Genomic DNA, 25,712 nt, shown 5'->3' with positions numbered 1-25,712 from the left:
GTCCCTTTGGATGACATCTTGTCCTCCTGGCATGTCAAGTAATGATAGAAAAGCCCAAATTAAAAATCTCACTGTTTCCTGAATAAGTTTTTTTCATTAGTTCACCATAACGCAAGAAAAAAAGTTTAAATCTTCTCAGTTGATTCAAAAACTGTTCTGTAAAATAAGATAGTTTTATTATTACCACAGCTTTAGTCACTATTAAAAAACATCGATGATTGCTGCATCAGCAAGGGCTTGTAGCAAAAGCACAACAAGGGAACATAAATTACATACTGAGCAGCAAAAGGGTTAGAGCTCGGAAATCGATATTTAAGTAGACAGGAAAATTTCAGGCACTGTACATGAAAAAATGTGGAGGAAACATCACTTTCCTTTGTTTTGTTGCTATTATGTGGCTTCCTGAATGTCACCTTATCTTACTTTAAGGTTTTTCGTTTGTTTTTACAGGCATTGCTTCTTCTATTGTTGGGGTTGTTATTGCTGAGGTTATAGATATGTAAGTAATTCAGATATTAGTTTCCAGTTGCACAATAGGTCCTGTATTAAAAGTGGGGTTGGGAATGTCCTTACTCTGCCATGAATTCAAAGGAGCTTGCTGTTCCAATTCTAAGAGGCTTTGTCTCTGATGTGACAGAAGTGAGAGGTTAGCACACAGAAGAGGAGATAGTCTCCCAGATCATGAGGTACCCATGCACAGTGGGTTACTACAGCACCTTGACCGCTCCCTGTACGTGATATTTCTGCAGCTTAGTGCCTCAGAAAGAATAATCTGCTTTAGCAGCCACTGTACATTATTCGTTCTATTATAGGGCTTTTTTCCATCTTTTCTTAACACGATTCTTTTTCATACATCATTGTGTTATTCCTTTACTCCTTCCCCCAAAATAGTTCCCAGGCCCAGTTTTTATCTTCCCTTTTCTAAGTAGTAAAATTACTTTACTACTTTCCCCTACTTCTAACCTGGCTTCTTCTACATCTCCGACAGGAGAGCCTGTAGTTATATTGTTGCTTGAATCTGGCACTCATTGAACTGCTAAAAATTGCACACAGGTGAGTGGGAGTGGAAAGCAGAGCAATAAGGTTTCCAGTCAGGGCAACCTACAGAAATGTCAAAGCTAAAGAATAGGAGCAGCCAGAAACCTGGGCAGGGATGGGAAGGCCACCTACACTTACAGCAAATTGAAGCAGCCACGTAAACACAAAATAATTTTTTTTTATCTTTTCCATGAAAGCATCCAGCCAAAGGGTGCCAAACAGAGGGTACAAAAACCACTAGATGTGCTGAGCCCACACCATGCTCTGCAGACAGGAGTGAGCTGTGCCATGCTCTGAGCCAGACGAAGCCACGTGAGAAGCAGCAGTATGTTAGCTCAGGTCTGCCCCTCCACTACACAAGATAGCCAAAAAATTTGAAGACAAGGCAAACTACTGTTAACTTCAGGAGGAAAAAAAAAAAGCAAAAAAAAAAGCACATATATATACACAAGTGGGCTGAGAGAGAAAAAAGGGTAGGACAATGGCACAACAGGCAGATACAGTAGTCAAAAGCAGGGCTGTCTTGCTCTTCTCCATGCAGAGAAGCAGTGAGAAATCAAAAAAGCGCTACTCCTCAGCTGTGCTTCAGGCTTCCAGCCTTGCACACTCTGAACACTAAATGCCTCAAATAATGTGGAACACCTTCCAAGCTACGAAGGTGCTATTTAAACTCTGTTTTCCCTGCAACTCTGAAAGGCTAGCACGGTACCATTTTGCTTTTTGTTCACCCTTCACAATGCTACCAAAATAGCAGCTTCAGGTAACACCTCTTACTGATATCCACAGTTCCCCAGGCAGCAACTGACTGGATACAAGCAACAAAACACTTCCACTTACAGCCCGGACTCCTGATTAACAGTGGTAAGAGTTGACCAGAACTGGTCGTTTCTCCCCACCCTGACAGTGCTGCAGTGATGGCCAATGCCATTGTGCTTCTCACAACACAGATATCAGAAGCTAGAAAGCTGCGTCATGCAGTAGAATACTATCACGAATGCTGTGATACCACCGGCACATAGTAATTTTAGTAATTTTTGGTACCAGCATGGCAAAGGTAGATTTGCTCAAGTTTAACTACTTTGGAACTCTATCTGCAGCAAACAGATTTCTCCCCTTGCTTCAATTTATACTCCAGATTCAGAGAAATAAAATAATATTCTTCAAAAACCAAACTAGGAAAAGAAAAAAAAGGGAGAAACGAAGAAAGAGAAAGAACAGTTTCTCAGAAGGCAGCATATTGTATAGCTTTCACTGGAGTTTGGTTGCGCTACACTCAAAATAACAATCTGACAGATTTTCTAAAACTTTGTTGATACCAGTAAAATACACTCATTCAACATATACAAGCAAGTAAAACGATAAGCTTTCAAGAACAAATGAGCTTTTTGGAAATCCACATTGGATGGAAGAGGCATGGCTGAACAAAATAGTACTATAACTTTAAAGGGGGGAAGACACAACCTACCAAATATCACTCCACATAAACAGATGTAGCAGCTGGCCTTGAAGGTGAAGTATATTTTGTGCAAATACAGCAAGTAATCTTTTTTTTTTAAATGTTCTGTCTTTCACTGCCCAAAGGAAAGAGAATAAATCCATCTGTGTCAATGAATGAAAAACCAACACACAGATGTTACTCATATGTGAAAGTCATTTCTATTACTACAAAAACCTTACTTGTCCTAATCCCGCACCTAAATTTCCTGATTTAAAAAATGGCTTATCTAAATGTACAAAAGCACTGCTACACTGTGCATTATCTATAAAGCCTTCCCTGCGCCCCTTCTCTCTTCACTTTATACCAAGTGAAGTGTGCTTGCGAACAACAGGGAACCCTTGGAATTAGTCAATAGATTGATTAATGCACTGTACTGAGCAAGCCAAATAGGATCAGGATGTTTACAGGTGTTCTTTAGGTAGACATTAATTGCGCTGCACTAACAAGGTAGGCTTCTCTCTGTTAAAGATCCTACTAACAAGTAAGACAGAAAGCAACCGCAAGGCTTACTGAGTAAGAAAAGCAGTAAAATATGTTTTTCTGATCAAGGAAGTACTTCAAATATATTCAGCTCTGTAGTATATTGACAAGTTAAACAGGAAACAAGCAGCAGTCAACTTTTGGGAGTGTATGAAGCGTGTGAAGACCAAAGTATGTAAGGAAGAAAAAAAATTCTCTCAGTCACCTTAAATAAAACATATCTATGCCATCACATAAAGAAAGGTAAAAAGAGGAGAGACAACCAGAATGTCTTGGCAGCCCCAAACACAGATCCAAGCCTTTACAATTTATTTCATAATGTAATGACCCATATAAGCTTTAAATGATCAAAGTTTAAAACCACTGCCTTCCTGAATTGCATTTGCCAATCCACGAACTAGTCAATAAATTCCCCTGCGCACAGTTTCTCTGTTCTATTACCTTTATACTGGCAATGTGAGCCATACAGCAGTAAAACCTTGAAAAGTCAGTTCTCAACTGCTCAGTGGACTGGTAAACTTTGTTAGCCTGTCTCTTAGAATAAAGAGACCCAGAAAGCATTCTGTTTGAACTTCACCCTTCTGTAGTGCAAAACAGCAAGTTGGTACATCGTGTGTGGATCAGCGTCTCTGTGGAAGAGCTCAGGAACCCAGGACATGGCAAGAGTTCTGCTGCTCACCGAGCTCTCAGCTTTCCAGCACCTCAAGAAACACGCAGCTCTCACCAGACACTGCTTCCCAGTTAACTTTTGGCTGACTGTACCTATACACATCCACATAATTTAAATTTATTCATGGGTTGGTGGTTTCATTTCTACATGAGAAAAATTCAGGTTTAAAGTGAAGTAAAAGGCCAAAAGTCTCATCTATATGACCTCTACACTACAGCTTTCCTTCCTGAGCCACATTCATATGAAATCTATATTAAAACACAAATTTCATGACCTTCTGGATCCCTTCTCTCATTTATACACTTCATAAACACTTACGTTGGTCCTGTGCTGAAATTCATTTTGGGTCACACAGGTGACACAAAAGCTATTTCCTTTCTGTACACGGCAGAACTTAAATAGCACACAACTGACCTTCAAGATCACAACAAATACTCAACACTATTTGTATAGGAAAATTAAAGTTGCACACAAATCTAAAGGTGTAATTTTCATATTTCTTTCAGGTGCCCCAAAGGTTTATACAACCCCTGTGCCCATCCATGCCACAAGCTCCCATGGTCCTCATCAGCTGCACCAGCGTTAACAGCTCTTTTTACAGCTGCACAAGGAACTGGGTTAACACGCTGACCCATGCTGCGCATTTCCCCTCCCGCTCCAGGTTATTATTTTCAGTCCACACCAGTTCACAACCACATGCACATCAGAGCAACTGGGAGAAGGCAGCAACATGAGAATGCCTCTGGGAATGACGGGATGCAGGAATGAGCAGCCAGAGACATTCTGCCTAAAACCCGTATCAAAGAAATTACCATGAAAGCGTGGCCCAAGATTACTTGTCAACACACTTCCTCCCATGTCCATTGCCTTTCACCATGTATGTTCTCCATTCTGAAATAACTGTGCAGTCTTCCACCAGGAACCCAAAAACGTCAGCCTGAACCAGAATATGTAATGTTTCACTTTTCAGGACTGTTCCGTTTCTTTTCATTTTTTCATAGTGAATTTAGTTTTATTCTTTAAAACAGGGCAACATGTAAGGTCATATGTAATTTCTGCAAAGCAAAAAATTGATTTGTGCAATACCCTTCACTGTAAAAACCAAAGTTTGCATTTGCAAAACACACTCTAATATTAAGGAACCTCTTTAGAGATTTAATCTGTTCTCCTTTAGTCATGCTAGATGACAAGTGCAACTGAGGACTTCCCCCACTACTGTTAATTTATTTTCCTCAGACTTTTAGAAAACTAATTAAAAAAAATTAGCACATATCCAATCCAGGCACATTATCCATCTGAGAGATCGGAACCAAGATGTCCATCTCAGCACGTCACTATTGTCCACTATAATTTAGACATTCTTCAAATTGCATTTGTATCCAGGAGGGTAATAGCCCTTACATTAAAAAAGCCCTTCATTAAGTGGCTCCCTGTCACGCAGCCCATTACAGGCTCTCATGCCCTGACCCTGCATAGCCTCAGAATAATGCTGCTTTTAACGGGCAAACCAAACAGGGTAAATAAACTATCTTCTCTATGTAAGGGTAAAAACATCAGTAAATGTATTATTAATATGGATAAAACCACCCCTTTGCACATCCCCAGTCATATAAGAAAGCATTATTATTTACTTTAAGTCTTCTGGAAAATAAAGTTATCCACACACAGTGAACAGTCCTCTGTAATAACTGGAAAAAATCCATAGCCGATTTCATCTTAATAGCATTCTCTAATTTCTATCTTGTATAGTACAACGTATAAAAATCACACAACTGAAAACATAATGCATGCTCTAAAGGGTTTGCTTCAACATATAGAATATGCCTTTCTTCAGAGGTACAAAGACCATCAGGTAAATACTTTGACTTCATTTTTGTCTACAAAAATAACCCTTGGTTACCAACCCTGCCTCACACGAAATATAAATCCACACTTGTGGAACCATTTCTTCATAAGGAACAACTCAATAGTCTTGGACCATTGAACCTAGAATGATGTCAGGAGAAGGGTGTGTATTTTGTTTAACAGGTATTTTAAAAAAACTGAATGGGTTTGAGAAGGTGATTAGGAATCAGCTTTGCTCACTTACTGTACAAGAGGCCAACACGTATCAAAGAGAAGTCACATGCATGTTCAAAACAAGTAAGAAGAGCTGCGTCTTCCCATGATTTCCTTGTAATAAAAGCTGGCACTCTGTTACAGGACACAGCAAATACTAGAAGGCTTCAAGGAGCCCACAGACAGTAAGACAAAGCTGACAGGGCAAACACATGAATTCATTGAAAACATCACGAATAAGGACCATTTGTAGTTGAGGAAATTCCAAAATGCCTAACAGCTAGAAACTGGGAGAGCATTCAGGGCATAATCATCATTCGTTTGTCCTACCTCTGTATTCTTCCCTAGGCAACTGCTAATGGCTACTCTCAAAACCAGCAGACACTTAGCTTCATCTAGCACAGTCGCTTTTATATGCTCTTAGAAACCTGATGTTGGACATTAGGTGTTTTCCAAGGTTTTCATAAGTAATCCAAAAGTTTCATCCTGTAAACTGCAGTTCAAAAAATTTACAAGTTTGTATTTAAAGCCATACACAAGCACCTGCCCTAAGTGTTCACTTTATTTCAAACTTAATCATTATGTACTGCATTTATTTTTCCCATAACAGAAGGTAAGTGGCTTTTGCCTTTGCTCATAGTTTGAGAAATACAATGTAGGACAGTATAAAAAAATTCTGAAGTTGCATTAATTACTCACAGGTAATTACACTTGCCTTACCAATAGTGTTTACTATTGCTATACCTGCAAAATGCTTTCCATTAGGACAAGTTTTCACATTTTCATAGCGGTCCAAAGCACGTGCCATTAGGTCTGAAATTTCCCAAGATTTATCCTCCTCCAAAAGCACAACATTGTGTTAAACCGTCCCTTGAATTAAAAGTAAAACATTAACTCAATTGTCAAATTTTCCCTTTTTCCTATTTTTACATGTCCCTTTCTCAATTTTTTTTTAAATAAGACTGAAGCTACTGAAGACTAAAAATTGACATTTGAAAATTGAGTATAATCCTTTATAACTACAATGGTTCTGAGTGAATCTAGTAAAGTTAGAGCTCTGAAAGCCGTATACTCAGCATAAGGGTATTATCTTTTTAACATACTGGTAAAACAGTGCTCCTTTTGAGACAAAGCTGTATTGGAATACGTATTTCCCTTACTAAGGCCAAGGCCAGGATATTGTATTGGATTCCAGAGATATGTAAGAGACAAGGGCTCCAAAAAGGACGTTAACATATGCATTAAAGAGCTTTGCGCCTAGCTGAAGGATTACAGAACCCAAGAAGAGATGGAGAGAAAACAGTCCCTAGCACTTCAGGTTCTCCATTGCTCAGCTGTTCTGGGCACCTCTTCTCTCCTCTCATTCTCTAAATGAATAGGAAAAAATGGGCTGACTGGTCCCTAGAAGATCCCTGGCTTCTACAGGTTAGAAAACCCAGCATTTTTCAAAAAGAAAACACCAGCAGTTTAATTTTACCTATACCTTCATTGCCACATCTTATTCCACTTGGACAACTCCTTCACGAGCAGTGGACTGCTTTCTAACCTACAGTTTCAACAGTAAATCGGGCAGGGTCAGCAATGTTAAAAAACTGCACAGCACATGATTGCACACAGTTATTTCCCTTCTACTTTTCCTTGAACCACTTGCTGCTCCACTTCCTGCAGACCCACTGGAGGAATTCATCGCTCATTTTAGAGCCGTGTTACATTCTTAGACTTAATTTAAAATCATGCTATTACAAACACAAAAGAGCTAAGTATTTAGTACAGCATAGATCTTCAGCATCTGAAGACTGTGAACTTCTTAAGGGCAGCTCATCAGATGAGACTGCTCACTTTCAGTCTGGATCTCAGTTACCAAACAATTCTAACCAGAGGAAGGAAGAGGGGAAAAAAAACCCAACCAACCAAACAAACAAAAACCACAAAAAACCCAGAACTACTTCTGTATCTGTTTTGGACTATCTCTGAAACATTCATTTATTCTGCTAGATTTTATTGAGCAGCCACAATTCCACATACAGGTGTGAAAAAGAACTTCCTCCTAGAACAGGCTACATGCTACACTCAGAGGAAAAGGATGTGTAGCAGAACTGAACAGAAATCAGGTGCCAAAGTCAGAGAGCACTGTGTTATTTAACTCTGAAAACTGCCTAAGGATGACAGGTATGGTATTTGGGAGAAGCAAGAAGAAGCTATCTTGTAATTTAAATTTGTTCAAAATAAAATTCCTCAAATATCTTTCTTCCTACACAAGGTGCACCTGAAGTCTGAGAATACCAAATTTTTTTACAAAATGGTGCTTCCACCACAATTAAAATACCTCCACTATTTTAACAAACCACGAAGACTCTGAAAAACGCAAACTGAAAAGTAACCAATTTCTGCCTTCCTAGGGGAGATATTATTTTGAATTTGTTAATACAAGGCCATCAGCATCATGAATGCTGATGCTTCAGGGCTTAAATTTACTCTTCCATATGCAAAGTTGAAACACCAAGTAGTCCATTAAATAAAGTGTTGCTTAATTAACCTATTTGTAAGATATGGGGCGTAGTAACAGCTTCTCATATCAGTGACTCCAAAGCAGGGGGAACCCAGCTAGTTAGCACTTAAGAAGTAAAATTACATACACTAACCACCATTAATAATGCACAACAATATATAAAAAGCAGGGAAAGGAATGGTGCAGAAGTTAGGTTCCTTCTGTATGGCAGCATTTCCCACTCCTTCTCCACACATACCTCACTTCATGAAACCTTTTAGATACAAATAAAATAGCCATGACCTTTTTTCCTCCTCTGCATGATTAATTACTTATGTACTATTAATTGGAAAATGTAGCTGAATTTCAAATGCTTTCATTTTCTCAGCATAGCATGCTGTCTGGGAAGCGCCGATTAAGCTGTTCATCAAAGGTGAGCAGGCAAGGTCATGTAGGCTGTACCTCTTCAGTTATTCATTACCTGTCCTAAATAGTAATTAACAGCAGCAATATTTCCATAAATCAAAGCTTTTCTGATTACCTTTAGATGATGAGTGGTTGAGGGGAGAAGAGGGAAGGAATCAGTGTATGGGGTTTTGCATGTATCCTTTTTTCCCACCATTTGTTCTAATGCATACCTGAATAATTCAATCGATATATTAGCTGTCATTTAAGAGACAGAATTTCACCAGGAGTCAACAGGAATTCCGTGCATAATAAAGAAGAAGTTATGACTTCCTTTCTCCCTTCCCTATGCCCCACAACTTTAAAGGGGGATTTGATCTAAGAAGGTTTCTCAGTTACCAAGATTGTTACATTTATTATTTTTGTTTCTTTTTATTACCTCCATTGTCAATTTTAAAGTGAAGATCACAGAGTATGGCCTTGAGGCCATATTCCGTGAGGCTCTGAGTTTCTTAATAGAGAAACTTATCCCTTCAGTATCACGGCAGGGGGTCTCACCTTGAGGCATCTCAGGTGGCAAATAGTGAGGCTCTTGAGCACTGACATGTACCCAATCGAAGTCATCATACAAGTCTTGGTGGTAGTCACAGGGTCCAGGACCATCATCGAAAGTACATCCCCCTAGGGAAGAAACTTGTTATTAGTTTATTTAAAAGCAGAGATTTTCCAAGAGTCAAGCAGAGGTGTTCCTCCTGGGCACACCACAGCTACGGAGCCCACACAGCCTGTGGCACCATTCACAGGCTTGCCTGCACAAAGCTAAAACCCACCAGCAGCTCATCCATCAATGTTCCTCTCTCTTTTTAAAATGTCTCTGCTTCACACAACCAATTTTCCCCAAGAGCACCTTCTGTCAGAGCAGGAGATCACAGGCTGCATCACTGAGCCCGACTGAAACCTGGCCCAGCATCTGCATGACAAAAAGCAACAGGCTATCCAAAACAACGGGGAAAACAGAAAACAATGGACTAGGTTTGAAAACTAAAGGTATAAATCAACAACTCCAATGCACTGAAAGCATAAGTAGTCCAAACACTGACAACGAGGATAAATAGTGTGCCCAAAACAAAAGCAGTCAGATGAAATAATTAAAATTACTTAGAAATTAAATAATTGCTGCAGAATGAATTGGATAATCTTGCTTTATTAAATCAATCTAGCATAACAGAACACAAATTAAAGGCGCTTTTTCAGGGTCACACAAACAACGGATATGAAAACCTTACGACAAAAGTTTTGAGGAGAAGTGACAGGGAGAAAGAAGGAGGGAAGAAATGTGAAGGGGGGCACCAAAAATTCCTGTGTAACATGATGTCTGTCCTGTCTCATTCAGTAAGTTTTTTATTACATTCTTCACTCAAGGCAATTAAGTAGTCTGGAGAAAAGAGAAAACATGATGATCATAGGAAGAGATCAAGGTTTGAGCCAGAGGTAGTAAAGGAATAAAAAGAGCCTGGTCGAAGAAAAAGTAGAGCGTAAACACAAGAAAATACAGATGTCACACATACAAATCTGCAGTATCAGTTCTCTCCATTCATGGTACACAGTCCTTAGGTTTGCTCCAACTGCTCAAAAATAAAAGGCATGACCAGGAGAGAGTGAAAGAGAAAACACGGTGCATTCATCTTTATTTAGATAGTATTTTTTAATCCAGAAAAGAAGTTATATAAGAACTGAAGAATTAGATTAGAAACAACTCCTGGAAATCAGGGGAGATACTCCTGGCATCCTCTCCTCCCTGTCCTCAGTAGTTAGGGCATATCAATCCCACCAAAAACCGTCATTACAACAAAAATTCCTCTTCTCAAGAAGACACCTCTAGAGTAACAGGAGCATTTATGATGATTTCATTGTCTGACTTCTGAATACGAAATATGGGAGAAGTACTGCAGGTCCCAAGAACAAACAAAATAATCCTTATTATGGTAAAGCCTAGTGTCACTGTACAATGAGTCACCATCACTCCATCAACAGCAAACACCCTCCCATGTCTGCCAGGCTCTCACCAGCCCACACTACACCCCAGAGGAGAATGGGCTGGAGGTAGGAAAGGGGGAGAATGAGGACCACGAAGAATCACAGAATCATTTAGATTGGAAAAGACCTTTAAGATCATCAAGTCCAACCATTAACCTAACACTACCAAGTCCACCACTAAAACAATTCAGGGTAGAGTAGCAACCCCACACCTCCTGGCTTGGTGGCTGGATCATTTATAATGAAAGTAAAAACTAGGAATCATTAAGATTGGAAAGGACCTCTAAGATCACCATTCCAACCATCAACCCAACACCACCATGCCCACTAAACCATGTCCCAGAGTGCCACATCTACCCGTTTGTTGAACACTTCCAGGGATGGTGACTCCACCACCTCTCTGGGCAGCCTGTTCCAATGCTTGACTACTCTTTCTGTGAGGAAATTTTTCCTAATATCCAATCTAAAGAACTACAGTCTGTGCTCATTTCTGCCCTCTGTACAGGATGTACATGGCCTGGAACTAGGACTGGCCAGAGAATAAGGAAAGGAGGAATGGCACATATGTCACCAAATTGAGGATAAAAAAAATTTTACCTACCCAAATGGAGTATTCAAATATCACATAACAGGCAGAGAGTTTGCAAAAACAGTGTTAATATTTGGGGAAGTCCCTTTTACCAATTTTCATTAGAAAATCCAGACTGTGTCCCAAACTGAGATTATGTTTCATCTTCAATCAGAGACAACTCAAGTAATTCCCACAGTTCTGCATCCTTGTACCATAAAACCTTAAAACTTTACATTCAGCTCCGTGTTAGCAAAACCTTCTCAGATGTTACCCTGTGACAACATAAGCACAGCAACAACAGCACAAAAGTCCCAACATATCATACTCAGTACTAAGTTACTACATCAGTGTTACTGTCAAAGACTGCAAGGCACAAGAATAGAAATATTTGTGCATCAAAGAAACATTTATGCCTTTAAAAGTCCCAACTCCAATGCCCTATTACCACCAAGAGACTTTTCTAATTAACATCTATCATGATAAAGCCAGAAAGGCTTAGAACATAAATCTTGGTCTTTGATTTAACTTACAATACACTGCTATGATCACTCTACAGCAAAAACGTACATTTCCTTCGACATTTAATTGATAAATGAATAGCAGTTTCCCTTAAAGGGAAGTTATCACTGTCTGCTGTCCCAGCACCAAAATGACATATGGCTTTAAAGCACATGCCTGCAGGGCCCCCATTACCCTTTTCAATGGTTTAAGTGCCCTCAGTATATAAATTTAAACTACCAATGAATCTTGTAGACTCATTTGGAAGATGAATGTCCTTAATTGCTCATCTTTGTGCCCACTATTAATTTTAGTTATCAGGGTTCTGATTAGCAATAACAACATGCCTGTTAATACACGGCAAGCAATCCAAACCTCCTTGTGTGTAGCATATCACTGCACAGAACAAGCAAATGTCCATTCATGACGTGCATGCGAACAAAGTTTTATGAGGACGGATTATCAACCCACTACAAAACCACCATATAACAACCGCCTAAACCAATGGCTTCCTGTCATGGAGCACACCTCCTCCTCTCACCAACAGATCATGACATTTCAAGGCAAGTAAAGTAAAAGCCAGTGCTGTAGAGTTTTATGCAGTACAACTCGATGAGACAGACTAAGCATTTTAAACCCCCTGCTGACTACTCCTTATGACTTAAAGCATGAGCAAATTTGGATCTCCCCTTCTCCGTTTTAACAGTCAACTGCCTGTGCGCTATTTCAGTAACTCTGGGTACTTAGGGACAAACCTAGCGTAACATGCTGTGTGGAAAACACGAGGAGAAGAGACGATGGGTGGCTGAAACCTGCAGTAATCTATTTTGTTTCCAGTCACTTGCTCAAAACTGTATCAATCTTTAACCACTCAAACATAAAAACACACCTGACAGAAGTACACCATAGGTCAGGACTTGTTAGTACCCTAACTCAGCTACTGGGCCACTCTCCACAATAATGTGACAGCACTGTTCAGGGAAGAAGGCGGATGGACTTGATGAATGTTTAGTACCTTCCAGTGAAGTTCAGCAGCTGAACTCAAATACATATTCGTATTTGCTGTCCAACATTTTGTCAGGAATCTGCTAATATCCTACAAATGACCAGTTAGAAATTTCCAGCTCAGCCATTTGTAACCTCCCCCCACAACTCAATAAAAAGGTACTGCAGTACCAGCCACTGTCCCCTTATGTATCACCACCACGTTCCTTTAGCTACAAGCTGGTATATAACCTGCAATTTTTCTTCAATACTACCCTACCACTGGAATTTGTGCATACCTACCAACATGCACACCATGCCACAAACAGTGATTTGCACGCCTCTGCTCAGTCTCCCAGCTGGAACCACACAGCGCTGACATTCAAATGCTCTTGGACCTCTTGCAGTACCTACACCCACATTTACCTTAGATTTCTAATACCATGCTTCAGAAAAAGGCAGCAGTACAGATCAAAGCAATACACCAGACTGGTCCAACCTCAACAGCCTGAGACAGGCTTGGGGACTGGCATGCAAAGCAGCCAGCATCTTCTCCCTTCAAACAACGCTGCCATCATGATGTGGCCCAGAAGGGCCGCACGGTGACAAGCAGCATGCTCTGCTGCGGGGCAGCACCAACCAGAGCCGTGGCTTGCTGGATCTCCGGTGGTGGCAGCAGCCAACAAGAAAGCATCAACAACCAATTTAGCAAAAAGAAAAATCAGGTAGGACAATCTGAAACAAACACCCTATTGACAAGTGGAATCGTAAGCTAGGGAAACAGAAGGAATCTTAAGTCTGGAAGGTTATTTTGCCAAACTGCTAACTGAATTTCGGGTCAATCCAATCCGTTCAGTTGCTGAGGAAGTATTTGGGAAGCATTTAACTTCCACAAAAACCAAGCAAACCAACAATTCACTGCTTCCATTATCTTTTCCCGTAAGCTTCACTAAGTTAACTTGAAGCTTAAACACACTTAGAAGTCTCACACAGTCCTCTTCAACATCCTTCTAAAAGACAAGTAATAAATCATGCTAGCCTCATAAAAGTGCCTTGACTACATGTCCATTTTCATTTATAAAAGGTAAGGAATCTTAAATGTTCATTATAAAGATATGAATAAACCACACTGAATTCTCAGAAAAGAAATCAAAGCTCCACTAAATAACAAGGTCATTAAGATTAACCTAAATTTAATCTTAAAAATTAATCTTAAAATCCCAAGGATTCATCTAAATTTAGTAAAGATCATATAGTCAAGGTTTACACACCACCTATAAAAAGCTATTTAAAGAGGCTTGAATTTAAAGACAAATTACTTTTTTTTTTTTTAAAAGGTTACCATGATATTTCCTTAGCAGCAGCAACACTCAGTACTGACACTGCTCTGTGATTTTGATTTATCCTACATCTTTTCATACCAACCCAGGAAAGAAGAGCTGAACGGATTTTTCCCCACCAGGTTAAATTATAAATAAGCTTAAGACTAAAAGAATGTGTCAGTAACTCCCACTGATAAACAGGTGTTCACTACAACTTTACTGTGGCCTCCCAGCTCATCAGCTCAGGACAGAAAGGAAAACTGATTCAGATTTTGAACTAACGATCTTTATCTAATAATTCCAGTGTTCTCACAATACTTCCTAGAGATCATGTCACTTTCACTATTTAGAATAGAAACAGCCGGTTGCATACCAATATCACACAAAATTTAAGATACCCATAACTTTTATTATGAATGGCATTATAGAGATGCTGGAGATCTACTGACTTCTAGGTAAAAGAAACTATTCCCACATATCACCTGAAAATTCTGTATGTCAGTTTTCATATTTAATTAGACCTTAACAAGTCCAGTGCCCTTTAAAATACACTCAGAAAAGTGATAGTAAAAAAAACAATTCAAAACATTCAGAAAAATACTAAATAGCGATAAATTAAATACCTATTGATAAAATTAGCTGAAGAATAACACACATTTACTGGCCATGCTTCATACCATCTTTATTAAAAAAAGATGACCTTTAGCATCAGGGGTTGGAGAAGGGAGCAGCTGACACTGCTCTGTGATTTTGATTTATCCTACATCTTTTCATACCAACCCAGGAAAGAAGAGCTGAACGGATTTTTCCACTTTGCTAAATCCAAGAAAGAATATATTTCTTTGTCTCGTGTCACACTTTCTACAGAATTAAAAATAAAGAAAAAAAAAAATCAGTATAACCAATTATATGCCACAACAGAAACAAGGCACTTATTTTTAACTCTCCTATAATAACAACAGCTATCCGCTAGAACTCCCAAGTACCTTCTCACCAAAATCTGGCACTAAGTTTCAGAAGCTAATAAGGAAAAGCAATAAAAAGAAAACTGTGTCTTGTGGATTTACGGCAGGGTAGAGAGAAGGGAAATTGGAGTACCTGACTAGGTTTCTGAAACAAATTGATTTTAGAAGTGTTCTTCATTACCGATTTCTGTAACCTATCAGAATTGCAAAAGATTCTTTTCAGCCATAGAATGGCATGTACAGAAGGACAGTCAAAAGAACACAACTTTACAGTTTATTTCTGAGATCTGTTCTTGCATCCAACTACTTCTGGTGTTATGCAAAATACACTAATAACATCTTAAATTTCACGCTCCTCAATTTTAAGGAGCTGGTTGTAAGCTCAGAAATTCATCCACTAAGAACAAGCAGATCACCAATACAGGAGAAAAAAATTCTAGCATGAGAGAAGAGTTGTACTACAGGCACACAACAAACTTCTGTCATCACAACTTTTCCCTTACACAGGACTCAAGTTACCAATTGTTTCTTTGCGCCTTATATGTATGAAGGTGTCACACCAGGAATGAAATACTCTTTTCTCATCCAGCTCAAATGACTAGTTGGAACAATCTGCTCCTTTTATTCAACAGCATGCTTTTATTTTTCTGTACCACCTGCTGTAAAAGCATAATGACTAGCTCTAAATCTACCAAAGTAGATAGCTCCATGGTAAGAACCCAGTACAAAATTATGTTTATCTGGGATGTCAGGTAAAAGTCCTGTGAAAATTTAATTTTTCTCCTCACACTGATTGGTGAATTCAAAGCTTGAAGAGTATAAAGGCGCTGTAGCAGGTCTCTTGTCAGTCATACATCCAGGAACAGGTTCTGCTTTTAAAAATCGCCCACCTACCACATTAATTTACCTGTTTCTATCACAGCATGCGTCGAAGCACAGGATGTTTTCATCTTCTAAAGGCACTACATTATTTCTGTTATGAGAATTTTAAAACACACTGATTGCAGAGCATTCAGACACCTATTAAGAATATACTATGAATTGCTGTTAATGCAGTTTGAGAATAAATTTTAATGACTTATGTTAAAATGCTTATGTTCAGTATTACCTACTGAAATGTAACTCTGAAATAACCTTAATTAACCTATGGCATCTAAAAGGCAGAAGGTCAGAGGTATTAATTTTAAAATAAGATAACCATGAAAACAGCAGCACTTAAGGAAAATGACAGATTCTCCTTCACTACAGGGAGAAGTCATACTAAATACTAAGAATATGCATCATCTTTACAGTGGTATCTTATTTTGTAGTACTAGAATTCATTACACAAACCATGACTGATTACATTTAAGAGCAATAAAAGACAAGTAAACAATTACCTACAAATACCTTTTAAAAATTTTCTATCCTTGTTCCCATTATCAGTATGTTTTAATCATCCTCTTAGCTTATTAACTTGAACATGGAACTCCAAGTCTCATCCAAAAGCACCAATGGAGTGTAAACACAAACAGCTTAATAGGAAATATGGCCAATTATTCCTAAGTTAGCATTATTTTATTTTCATTGTAAGGCTTTTGTTGTTGCTGTTAGAACAGTCAAATACTCTAAATATCCCTATAAATGTCAGCTTCTCAGAAAAGGAAGAGGACAAAAACACTCCTAAATCACTACATGCCATAAATCACCATGACATTAAAAACTAATCCCACCGCCCAATAGCCATAAAGTAGTACCATAACCAATATAAGGAGGTGGGGGGGAAGAAAAGAAAAAAAAGGCTGAACAGGTCATAGTCAAGTCCGACCTACACATAATTTTTTTCACTTTGTATCCATCTTCCGTATTCCTTATTAATAAAAAGTAGTAGCTTATTTCAGAAAGGAGAGATGGGAGCATGATAAATATTAGGGCCAAATTACCAAGAATGCAAGAAGCCTCATGTGGACATCCTTTCCTGTAATCTTCAAGGAAAGATCTCACTATTAATCCCAGCATTTATCCTAACCCCACATTTTAGGAGACCATGAAGATTCACAACTAGATGTACCTAATATAGATGTTCCTTCTATACCAGGCCTGGAAAAGGCCTCTTCATCTCCAGTTTCAAAAAGCTTCATATTGACACGCAACAGGAAACCTTTCCACGCTTTGCCAGCAGTGAACAGGATGGAAAAAGGAAAGAGACGAAGCGGGGAGAAGATCAGTCTCTATTACACTACCTGTCCTTCAGTTTCCAAACTAAGTAAAATCTGATCTAAACAAAAGCATCTTTAAATTTCCTCCTGTTGTCCAGGGAAAGGGAGGTTTTCTGTTCTTAACTGGAGAGGCAACAACAGGTAGCTGTGAAGAGTCACATTTGCTTCATGTCTTTTTCATGTTTTCTTCATCCTTCCTTGGCATGGGCAAGGCAACAAAGAGCAAATAGCCCTACATACGCAGATCACTTTATATAACTAAAGCTACCAAGACAGTTTCCATTTCAGTTCACAAGATATATCCGAGACCATGAAGAGACTCAGCAGTTTCATGAAATTATGAACAGATCTTCATTAATACACAAGTGTCAACATCCACAGAACTTGAAAGCTATTTCCTATTTCAGCTCATAGACTGCAAGCTTTAGCATTCCTCCGGTGCACTGAGCAGACTTCTGACCAATTGCACTGGTGACAAGGAGTTATACCATTTGCATACAAATAACTGGGGGGGGTGAAGGATGGAACCATGTATTTGAGATTAATAAATATTTTCATGACTATACCAATAGTAACTAAAACACCAGCAAGCAAATTCGATGACTTCAAGGACACGATTGAGAGCTCCAAAATGAAATTAATCACTTTGATTATTTATGGATATGTGGTCTTACAACGGTACTTCTGAAAATAACACCTTTTTCCAAGACACTGTTAGAGCTTATTTATAGAAAATCTTATGCAGATATCACAATCTCTGGCATTTCTCCTAAATGTTCTCACAATACGCTGTTAAAAGTTAATGGATAAGAATGCGATTAAACTCAGTAGGAGTGCTGAATGAAGACAGACCTACAACCATTACATTAAATCACAAAATTTTCTATAGATCCAGAATGCTAGGTTATTTTGTAACCTACTCTCCAAGAAGAAAGGAGAAAAAAAAAAAAAAAAAAAAAAGGCAGCTGAAACAAGGACTTGGAAGAAAAAAGTTTATAGCTAAGCTTTTGTCCTTACCAATCATGTCAACAATTCAACCATAAAAGCAGGCCTAACAACTACACTAGCCACCCTATTACAAGTTTGACAGTTTAACCATAAAACAAGGTGACAGGTGGAAAAAAACATTATTTAAAGTTTGTTCTAAAAATGATCTCTTTTGATATCAGGTAATTTTGTTCAACAGACAAAAAAGTGAGAGTTTCCAGCTGGACATTAGGAGCAACCATTCAAAAATAAAAAGGATAGACAACAAACAATCACAAGTTACCACAGCATCAGTGCAGAAGCCAGACAAACAAAGAGTAAGTTATACAGGCTAAAGTATAAAAGGACTCAAGGAACAGGGCGGCAAAGAGCTGAAAAGGAATATGGCCAACATGAAGGCTGACGACTTCCTAGGGGGAGATGAGCATAAGAATGTGCATAAAATTTTAAATGGCCATGCAAAAAGGAAGATCAAATTAAATGCAAGGAAATGGAAAAAGCTCTGATGTCGAAAGTGACAGAAGCTGTTACAAAAGGTCACTTCTGAAGCCACAGAAGGAGATTAAGTCTAAGAAGGTGGAGAGATGGTTGAAGAGCTCGGTTGTGGTATAAATCCAGAGTCACAGGAGGAAGACAAGAACCTCTCATAAGAGATCTTTCAAGAAACAACATAAAGGTACATGAAGAATTAAGCTAGCAGTGAATCACAGAAGTCAGGCACATGAATGAGAAAGGTAACGTGCAATATTGAGATCAAAAACGTATCTTCATGCACACAGGCACTGCTAAACTAAAAGCCAAATCCTTCTGCATCAGAAGTACAGTTACTGCTCTAGTTTCCCATTTTATCATATGAAAACAGTCACAAGCTTTTTAATATCTGGCATATCTTTTCATGCAACCCAGCAATATTCTCGTGAAAGGAAAGCTAGAAAGAAGAACACTGTAAATGTATTTTGAAAACACAATGACAGTTTCTATATCCATATGAAACAGCCAAGCTCCCCAATTTAGAGAAAGACCTGCTGAGATACAGACCAGCAAATAACAGATTTCAGATCTACTAGCCCCCAGTCTACAGATTCAGAGAACAGTTGAGTTTGGAAAGGACCTCCGGAGGTCATCTGGCCCAACCCCTCTGCTCAAGCAGGGCACCTACGGATGGCTGCCCAGGACCATATCCAGACAGTTTTTGAGTATCTCCCAGATTAGAGGCTCCACAACCTCCCTGGACAACCTGTGCCAGTGCTCAGTCACCCGCACAGTATAAAAAAGTGTTTTCTGATGTTCAGGTGGACCCTCCTTGTGTGGGAGACAGCGTCAAAAGCCTTACCAATGTCTCGGCAGACGATATTTGCTGCTGTCCTTCATTTGCTTGGAAATGGTTTCAAGGATGAGCTGTTCCACCTCCTTCCTGGGATCGGGGTTAGACAGACCAGCCTGTCCTTCCCTGGGTTATCCTTCTTGCCCAACCTCCTATTAAAATATTGTCTCATCTTAAACCTTTCTCCATAATGCTTCGTATTTTCTCTGGTATCAAAATGAAGCTTTGCACATCCTTACAAGTTTTAATACCTTTCATTCAATCACACAGACAAGTATAACATTGCCCTCTACAATATCATGCTTAAACATGGACCATAAAGTATCAGCGAAAAGCTGAGATAAAAAAAACAGAATTATATGAAAACTTTTCATATTAAACAAGGTGAGAGCAGCAAACACAGAGACAGAGATTTAGCTTTCTTTCTGATACATGTTTTGCCTTTCCTCTTTAGCCTTACAAATCTAAGTCTTTCATTAAAGGTGCCCTATGGAATCAAATTAACATCAAATGGATGATTCATTTCCCATGCTACTCTTTGTATTGTTACTTCATTCTTCAGCAAAGTAAGATTTATCAAAATATTTCATAGACTATCAGGAAAATATTTTAGGTAGATTTCATTAGGACAATGACAGCAATGCTATTTAACACACTCAGAGCACACATACAGAAAAAGAAGATCCTAACAACTCGCTGTCTTCCTTACATCCTGTGGGTAAATCACTGCTTACTGTTGAACTGTTTTAAAATATAAATTGTGTATGTAAGTATATAATGCATCTCTTCCCTCATCACGATTAGTTGTCAACGAGACCTCTGATGGACAAACAACACAAGTCATCACATCATTTTGGACAAAGCTTACTGATATGCCATCAAACTTAGCTTTATTTGTGCAATAAAAAATACGCTCTCCAGACAAATTGCAATAGGCGTGTAATGGTCTAGCAAGAAATCACTATTTTAGGCTAGAAATATTTACAATCAGAATTGTATTTCTACTACAATTTAACAAACAAAGAAACTGTTATTTTGTGACTCCCCAGGGAACTGAACTCAAGGACTTGAAACTTGTATTTTTATCTGCAAATCTGCACTTCAGTTTCAATAGAAGTAACTATTACAAGAATACTTAGCTATATTATAGTATTTTTCAAGCAGATTCAGGTTGTATTTAATCCCTCCACTTCTTAAATGGAGAAACACTCTTGCTGAGGTGGCTTTGTGAAATGGTGTAATAGATAAGCCTGAAGGTTAGATGAATCTTACTTTAGACTGTGCAATGAAGTTATATCATTTTGGAGCCAATCATCTTCCATGTCCTGGAGGCATACTGCCCAAAGCACAGTAAGGAGAACAATCTTACAATTTCAGCACACAAGTGAAAATGTATTCCTTCATGTTATACATTGCACAGAAGTCAAGTGCAAGAAAAACTATGGCTGAAAGCTGTCTTGGTAGGCACTGATAGGGTACCAATAATAGTCTCTGAGCAGATATTTACCACCCCGTCTTAAGATTTTAAGGCTGAATGAGGTATTTTCATTAAAACATCACCAATGGGCTCCATTAGTCAGAGTATTGCCCAGTGCAGGGAAGCATATACAGATGTCTGCAGGTAAACGCCTACACACAGCGCTGAGAATGAGTTAACGATGCAGGTGTACTCCTGATGTGATAAAATAAAGTTAAAATATACATGCAGTAGTTTTCTCAGCAATTGTCAACCACATATGTATAAACCCCCTAGTAACTTTTTTCCTTAAACAGCACTTAAGAGCTTAGTAACTGAAGCTGCAATCAAACTAAACTCTGGCAAAGATGCTGCATTTTATGATTCACTCTTCAGAGTACTAAAGTATGTTCTGTACTCCCTGTTCCTAGGGGAAAAAGAAAAGAAAAAAGTCTTACACTTTGCTCTTACACTAGCTTCTCTTTTTCAAGCCAGACATGGCATTTACACATTCAACTAGAACTTGTGCAAATATCACATGCCCATGTTTTCACATCTTTTCAGTCATCCTTTGCTAGTGTATTCACAAAAATGTCTGTATGACAAAAGTATTCACTTTTTGGTATGCCATTACCCAAAAAGGGGCAGTTTGCTGGTGAAAGGAAAGAGGCAGCAGCAGGATAAGCTTCTAAAAAGTATCAGTTAAGTTAAAATTCATACTATATCTCATCTGACAATGAAAACCTCATGGAAGGAGGAACACCTGAAGAGTTTCATGTTTGGGGGTTGTTTTGTTTTGTTTTTTAAAGCAAGGAGAAGAAATGTGAATTGTTTCAGTGGGCAATGTGTGTCTTGATACTTGCATTACTTGTCACTGTATGTACTGAAAAAAAACCACCACAAAAAAACCCCAACAAACCCAAAACCCTCCACAAAAGAAACATTCTTCCCTGTTTCTTATGTTTCTGCACTATAACTTAAAGCTAAAAATTGGCTCTGCACTACCAAAGTTAAAACACAGAACATAATGCAGAGCAGTAGTCAGAAGAAAATACTTCATAAAGACCAAAAGCCAAGAAAACCATAAAAATGTTTAATACAATATAAAAATCAGTATTTAATAACCAACACATAATCTGGATGCAATGAATAAAGCAACAAGCATAATAAAGTTTTGCTGATTTTAAATTAAAATACTTTAGTACCAGAGGAATTTATGTAATTTGTAATAAAATAACAGCATCAAGATGTGACCAAAAGTTCCCCCCCGGGCCATTTTTTTTGCCATATTACAGTCCACCCCACACAAGTCTGAGACAGTAGAAAAACAGAAATGTTTTTTTCATACCACCCATCCCAGTAAGTCAATCACAATTTCATAACGAACAAGAAGTGACAGGTATAGACTATTGGGAATTGCTGGTTTAAGTTCAAGTACAAATTCTTGTCACCCACCAGCACAGTGAGGTTCTGTCCTCTTTTGATCCCTGTAATTGTGAATATTTGCATACACTTCAAAGGGACAAAGATGGACACCAGGTCCTCTCGTCTGCATCTCATCTGTGGGTATCGTCATCCACAAATACATTTGCAAACATTTTCTCTGCCAGGCTGACTCCATCATACCACTGATCTAACATGGTCTCCTTCTGCCTAAACTGAACCTCAGCCTGCCTTTCTGACAACATCTGGCTATCATGAGCAGTGCAACACAGTTACAACAACCCTTTTACTCTTTCACTCCAATCTTGATCTCAGGTCAGCATCTCTTTTCTCAGGTATTACAGATACCATCATCCATCATTCACAGCTGCATTCAAGTCTCTTCTTGTGTCCTTCACTCCAGTTATGCCTGATTTTTGAAGGGCAACTAAAAAGCTTCTCCGAGACACACTTTCTCCGTAACTCTCTTCTAGTTTTCATCTCCCCTTAACCCAATCACTTCGGCATCTCCTTTCTGCCCTTGACAAATGCATCTTCTCCCACTCTTATCTATTCACAGTACTGCTGAAAAGACTCTTTACAGCCCATTGCTTTGGCTGTCTTCCACTTTCACTTCCTCTCTCTCCATTTTCACAGAACAAACTTATTTCTGTAACCATTCAGTGTTTATGCCCACTTACAGAAAGCCAGCCAATTCAACTCAACAGAACTAGTGGCAGCAACTGGCAGAAACCAATTCCTTTTTCGTTGTTGTTGGATTTGTTTTCCTCTGGCTTAGCTGGTTAAAGCAACACAGAGGGTTAAAGGGGAGGGGGACTGAGGGGTCAAACAAGGGCCAAAAAAAGGAAATTACACAAGCCCATTGCTAGAATAAGGAGAGAGGCAGATGTGCATAGAGCAAGGCGACAAAGCCTGGAGTGTTGAGCATGGGCAAGAAAATCATTTGGTTGGCTAGGTTTCCTGCTTTTGGCTGCCCATAGGTCTCCAATGCAAAAATCACATACCGTCCCATTCATGTGAGTTGCCAACATCATCTACTTAAAGTCAGAATGGCCCACCTGGCAAAGGCACAAGTGTCATAGGTAGCTAACAAACTGCAACTGTTCTTTAAAGAGAGATTTTAAGTATAGCTGCCCGGATATGTTTCTGGGGTTGACCATGAAGAAGTGCTAGCATATATCAAAACTTGCGGAGCCAAATCAAGAGGCCAACAGCATTATTCAGCAGTCTTGTACTGCTTGCATCTCCTACCAGCTACAGAAAAATGGAACTGAAAAAGACCAACTTTGCCAGCACATGTTTTTCACTAGCTGAAGAAAAGAGACACTGTCAGCACCTTCTTGTACAAGACAACTCCTTGTAATGTTTACATGCATTTAATGGCCACATACCAGATTTCAGGGATGGTAGAACTCAACAGTGATCAGACTGTCCTTGGATGGCAAGTGGGGTCTTCTGTTGAGCAGTGACTGTGGCACCCATGCACCATTACGCCTTTGTCTTGCTCTTTATATAGTCCAGTTATATGGAAAACAGTCATCTTCCAGTCCAAATTAGTTTCACCTAGAGTTAACTTGGCAGGCACAGCATTACTTACGCAGTCCCTGAGACAGCCTTCATTTTACAATAGTTTTAGAACCTATTCCCATAGCATTGTAGTTGTTTTAAATGAATCTACAAGTGTACTGCAATGTAGGAAGAGATGCATGCTGTGGTATGGGGTTCACTGGGAGGCATGGCAAAGTTGAGCCCTATCAACACCATTTCGATCCCATTAGCTCAACTTCTTGCTTGTCCACAGCGCTCTCACTAAGGTGAACAATCACCTTCTGGTGACAGAAATAATCACCTTCAAATCAGGATAAAGATCAGTTACATTTTGTAGAACTAAATCACCACTGCAAGGTACTCTAACAATCCATCTCATGGACTAGCCAACAAGACAGAGATAAGTTTTAGCACTGGCTTTGCTCTGAAGGTCTCAATTTTACACCCATTTTGCAAACTTGTAATAGTAGAAAATGCTGATGACTAATGCCATGCTGTTCTGTTTAGAAGGTATACTAAGAGAGTCTACTAACACACCTACCCAGAATAAACCCAAAGTGATCTGTTTCTACTGTGCATCACCCTTGTAACCAGCCACTGTTTTCACTGTCTACAGGAACAGCTCAAATGAGCAGACCTTAAGCATCAGTGTTAAGTACTAATGCTCCACATTTTCAAAGCTCTAATCAGTATTACCCTTCAATCCATACAGTACAGTTATCTATTCTGATGACATCTGCCTGGGTACCTAATCTCAATCCTTCTCTAATCCTGAGGGAACCAGGAATTGCAGACTGGCAGTTACAGCAGACTTTTACTGCAGTTGGCATATTTTCCATCTCTAGTAATGCTTTTGCGACTCAGTAGCAGAGCATTTCCAAAAAAGAGCTCTACCAAAACAATCCACATCTGTTCTCTCTCAGCATCACTCTCAGTAGGTCTCCGAGTTACCATGGCCATCTGATAAAATTGGATGCAACACCCTCCCCGCAAGCCCAAAAATCACAATAATAGTCTACACAGCAGCAATATTGGATCTACCCAGGGATCACTCATACTCTCTGGACATCTGCTCTTGAGTGCTGCTACTCCACAGCCTGAATATCATGTATCACTCTGGGCCCACCTACCTTACATGCAGTTAGCTGTCATGCAACTCCGCACTACTATGAGTGTCATTTCAGACTACAGATGGCATCTCTACCCCAGCTGCCACTGCTGAGTCATACTGCTCTGCCATTTGCTCACTTTGAATACGCATTTGCTAAAATAGTCGGAAAGATTGAAAGCTCATCTGACTTATTGTACCCAGATCCGTTTTGGTATCAAACCTCAATTTTTTCTTACTGCCAGCTTTGTCACATTGCTGTTTGTCAGAGGCAGCTCACTAGAAGAGGATAAAATAACATTCAGCAACCAGGTTTTTCTCTGCCTCGCTACTTCAGAACGCTCCCAAATCGTCTGTGTGCTGGCCAGAGAGGCCCTTGGTGCAGGGAGGCAGTGCGGCACCCAGCTGGGTTCCAGCTGAGCGGAGGAGCCAGCACATCTGCATGCAGATACAGAAAGTGCCAGCCTCCCAGAGGACAGGCTTCAACCCAGAGCGGTCATGGGCTAATGGAAGAAATTTCATTTCCAAAACTGCTGCGGCTTGGTTTCTGTACATACATCAACAACAGTAGTAATGAAATTTGAAACTTGACTACCGGAAATACTTTGCTACCTCCCTCCTAATCCATCTACTT

At 39.3% G+C, this 25,712-nt stretch overlaps 1 protein-coding gene across 1 annotated transcript in view; it reads right to left on the bottom strand.

Annotated features, from left to right (window-relative positions):
• The window catches only part of PTPRK (protein tyrosine phosphatase receptor type K), a 421,483-nt gene that overhangs the window by 323,981 nt on the left and 71,790 nt on the right, over positions 1–25,712 (bottom strand). Inside the window, exon 2 of the mRNA XM_075707712.1 lies at positions 9,196–9,318. Coding sequence (XP_075563827.1) covers positions 9,196–9,318 — 123 coding nt within the window. The remainder of the gene's footprint in view (positions 1–9,195; positions 9,319–25,712) is intronic.

The sequence above is a fragment of the Pelecanus crispus genome, chromosome 3, assembly GCF_030463565.1.
Source record: "Pelecanus crispus isolate bPelCri1 chromosome 3, bPelCri1.pri, whole genome shotgun sequence".
NCBI classification, from domain to species: domain Eukaryota; kingdom Metazoa; phylum Chordata; class Aves; order Pelecaniformes; family Pelecanidae; genus Pelecanus; species Pelecanus crispus.
The sequence above is the reverse complement of the archived record's forward strand: the minus strand, read 5'-3'. Positions and strand labels throughout refer to the sequence as shown.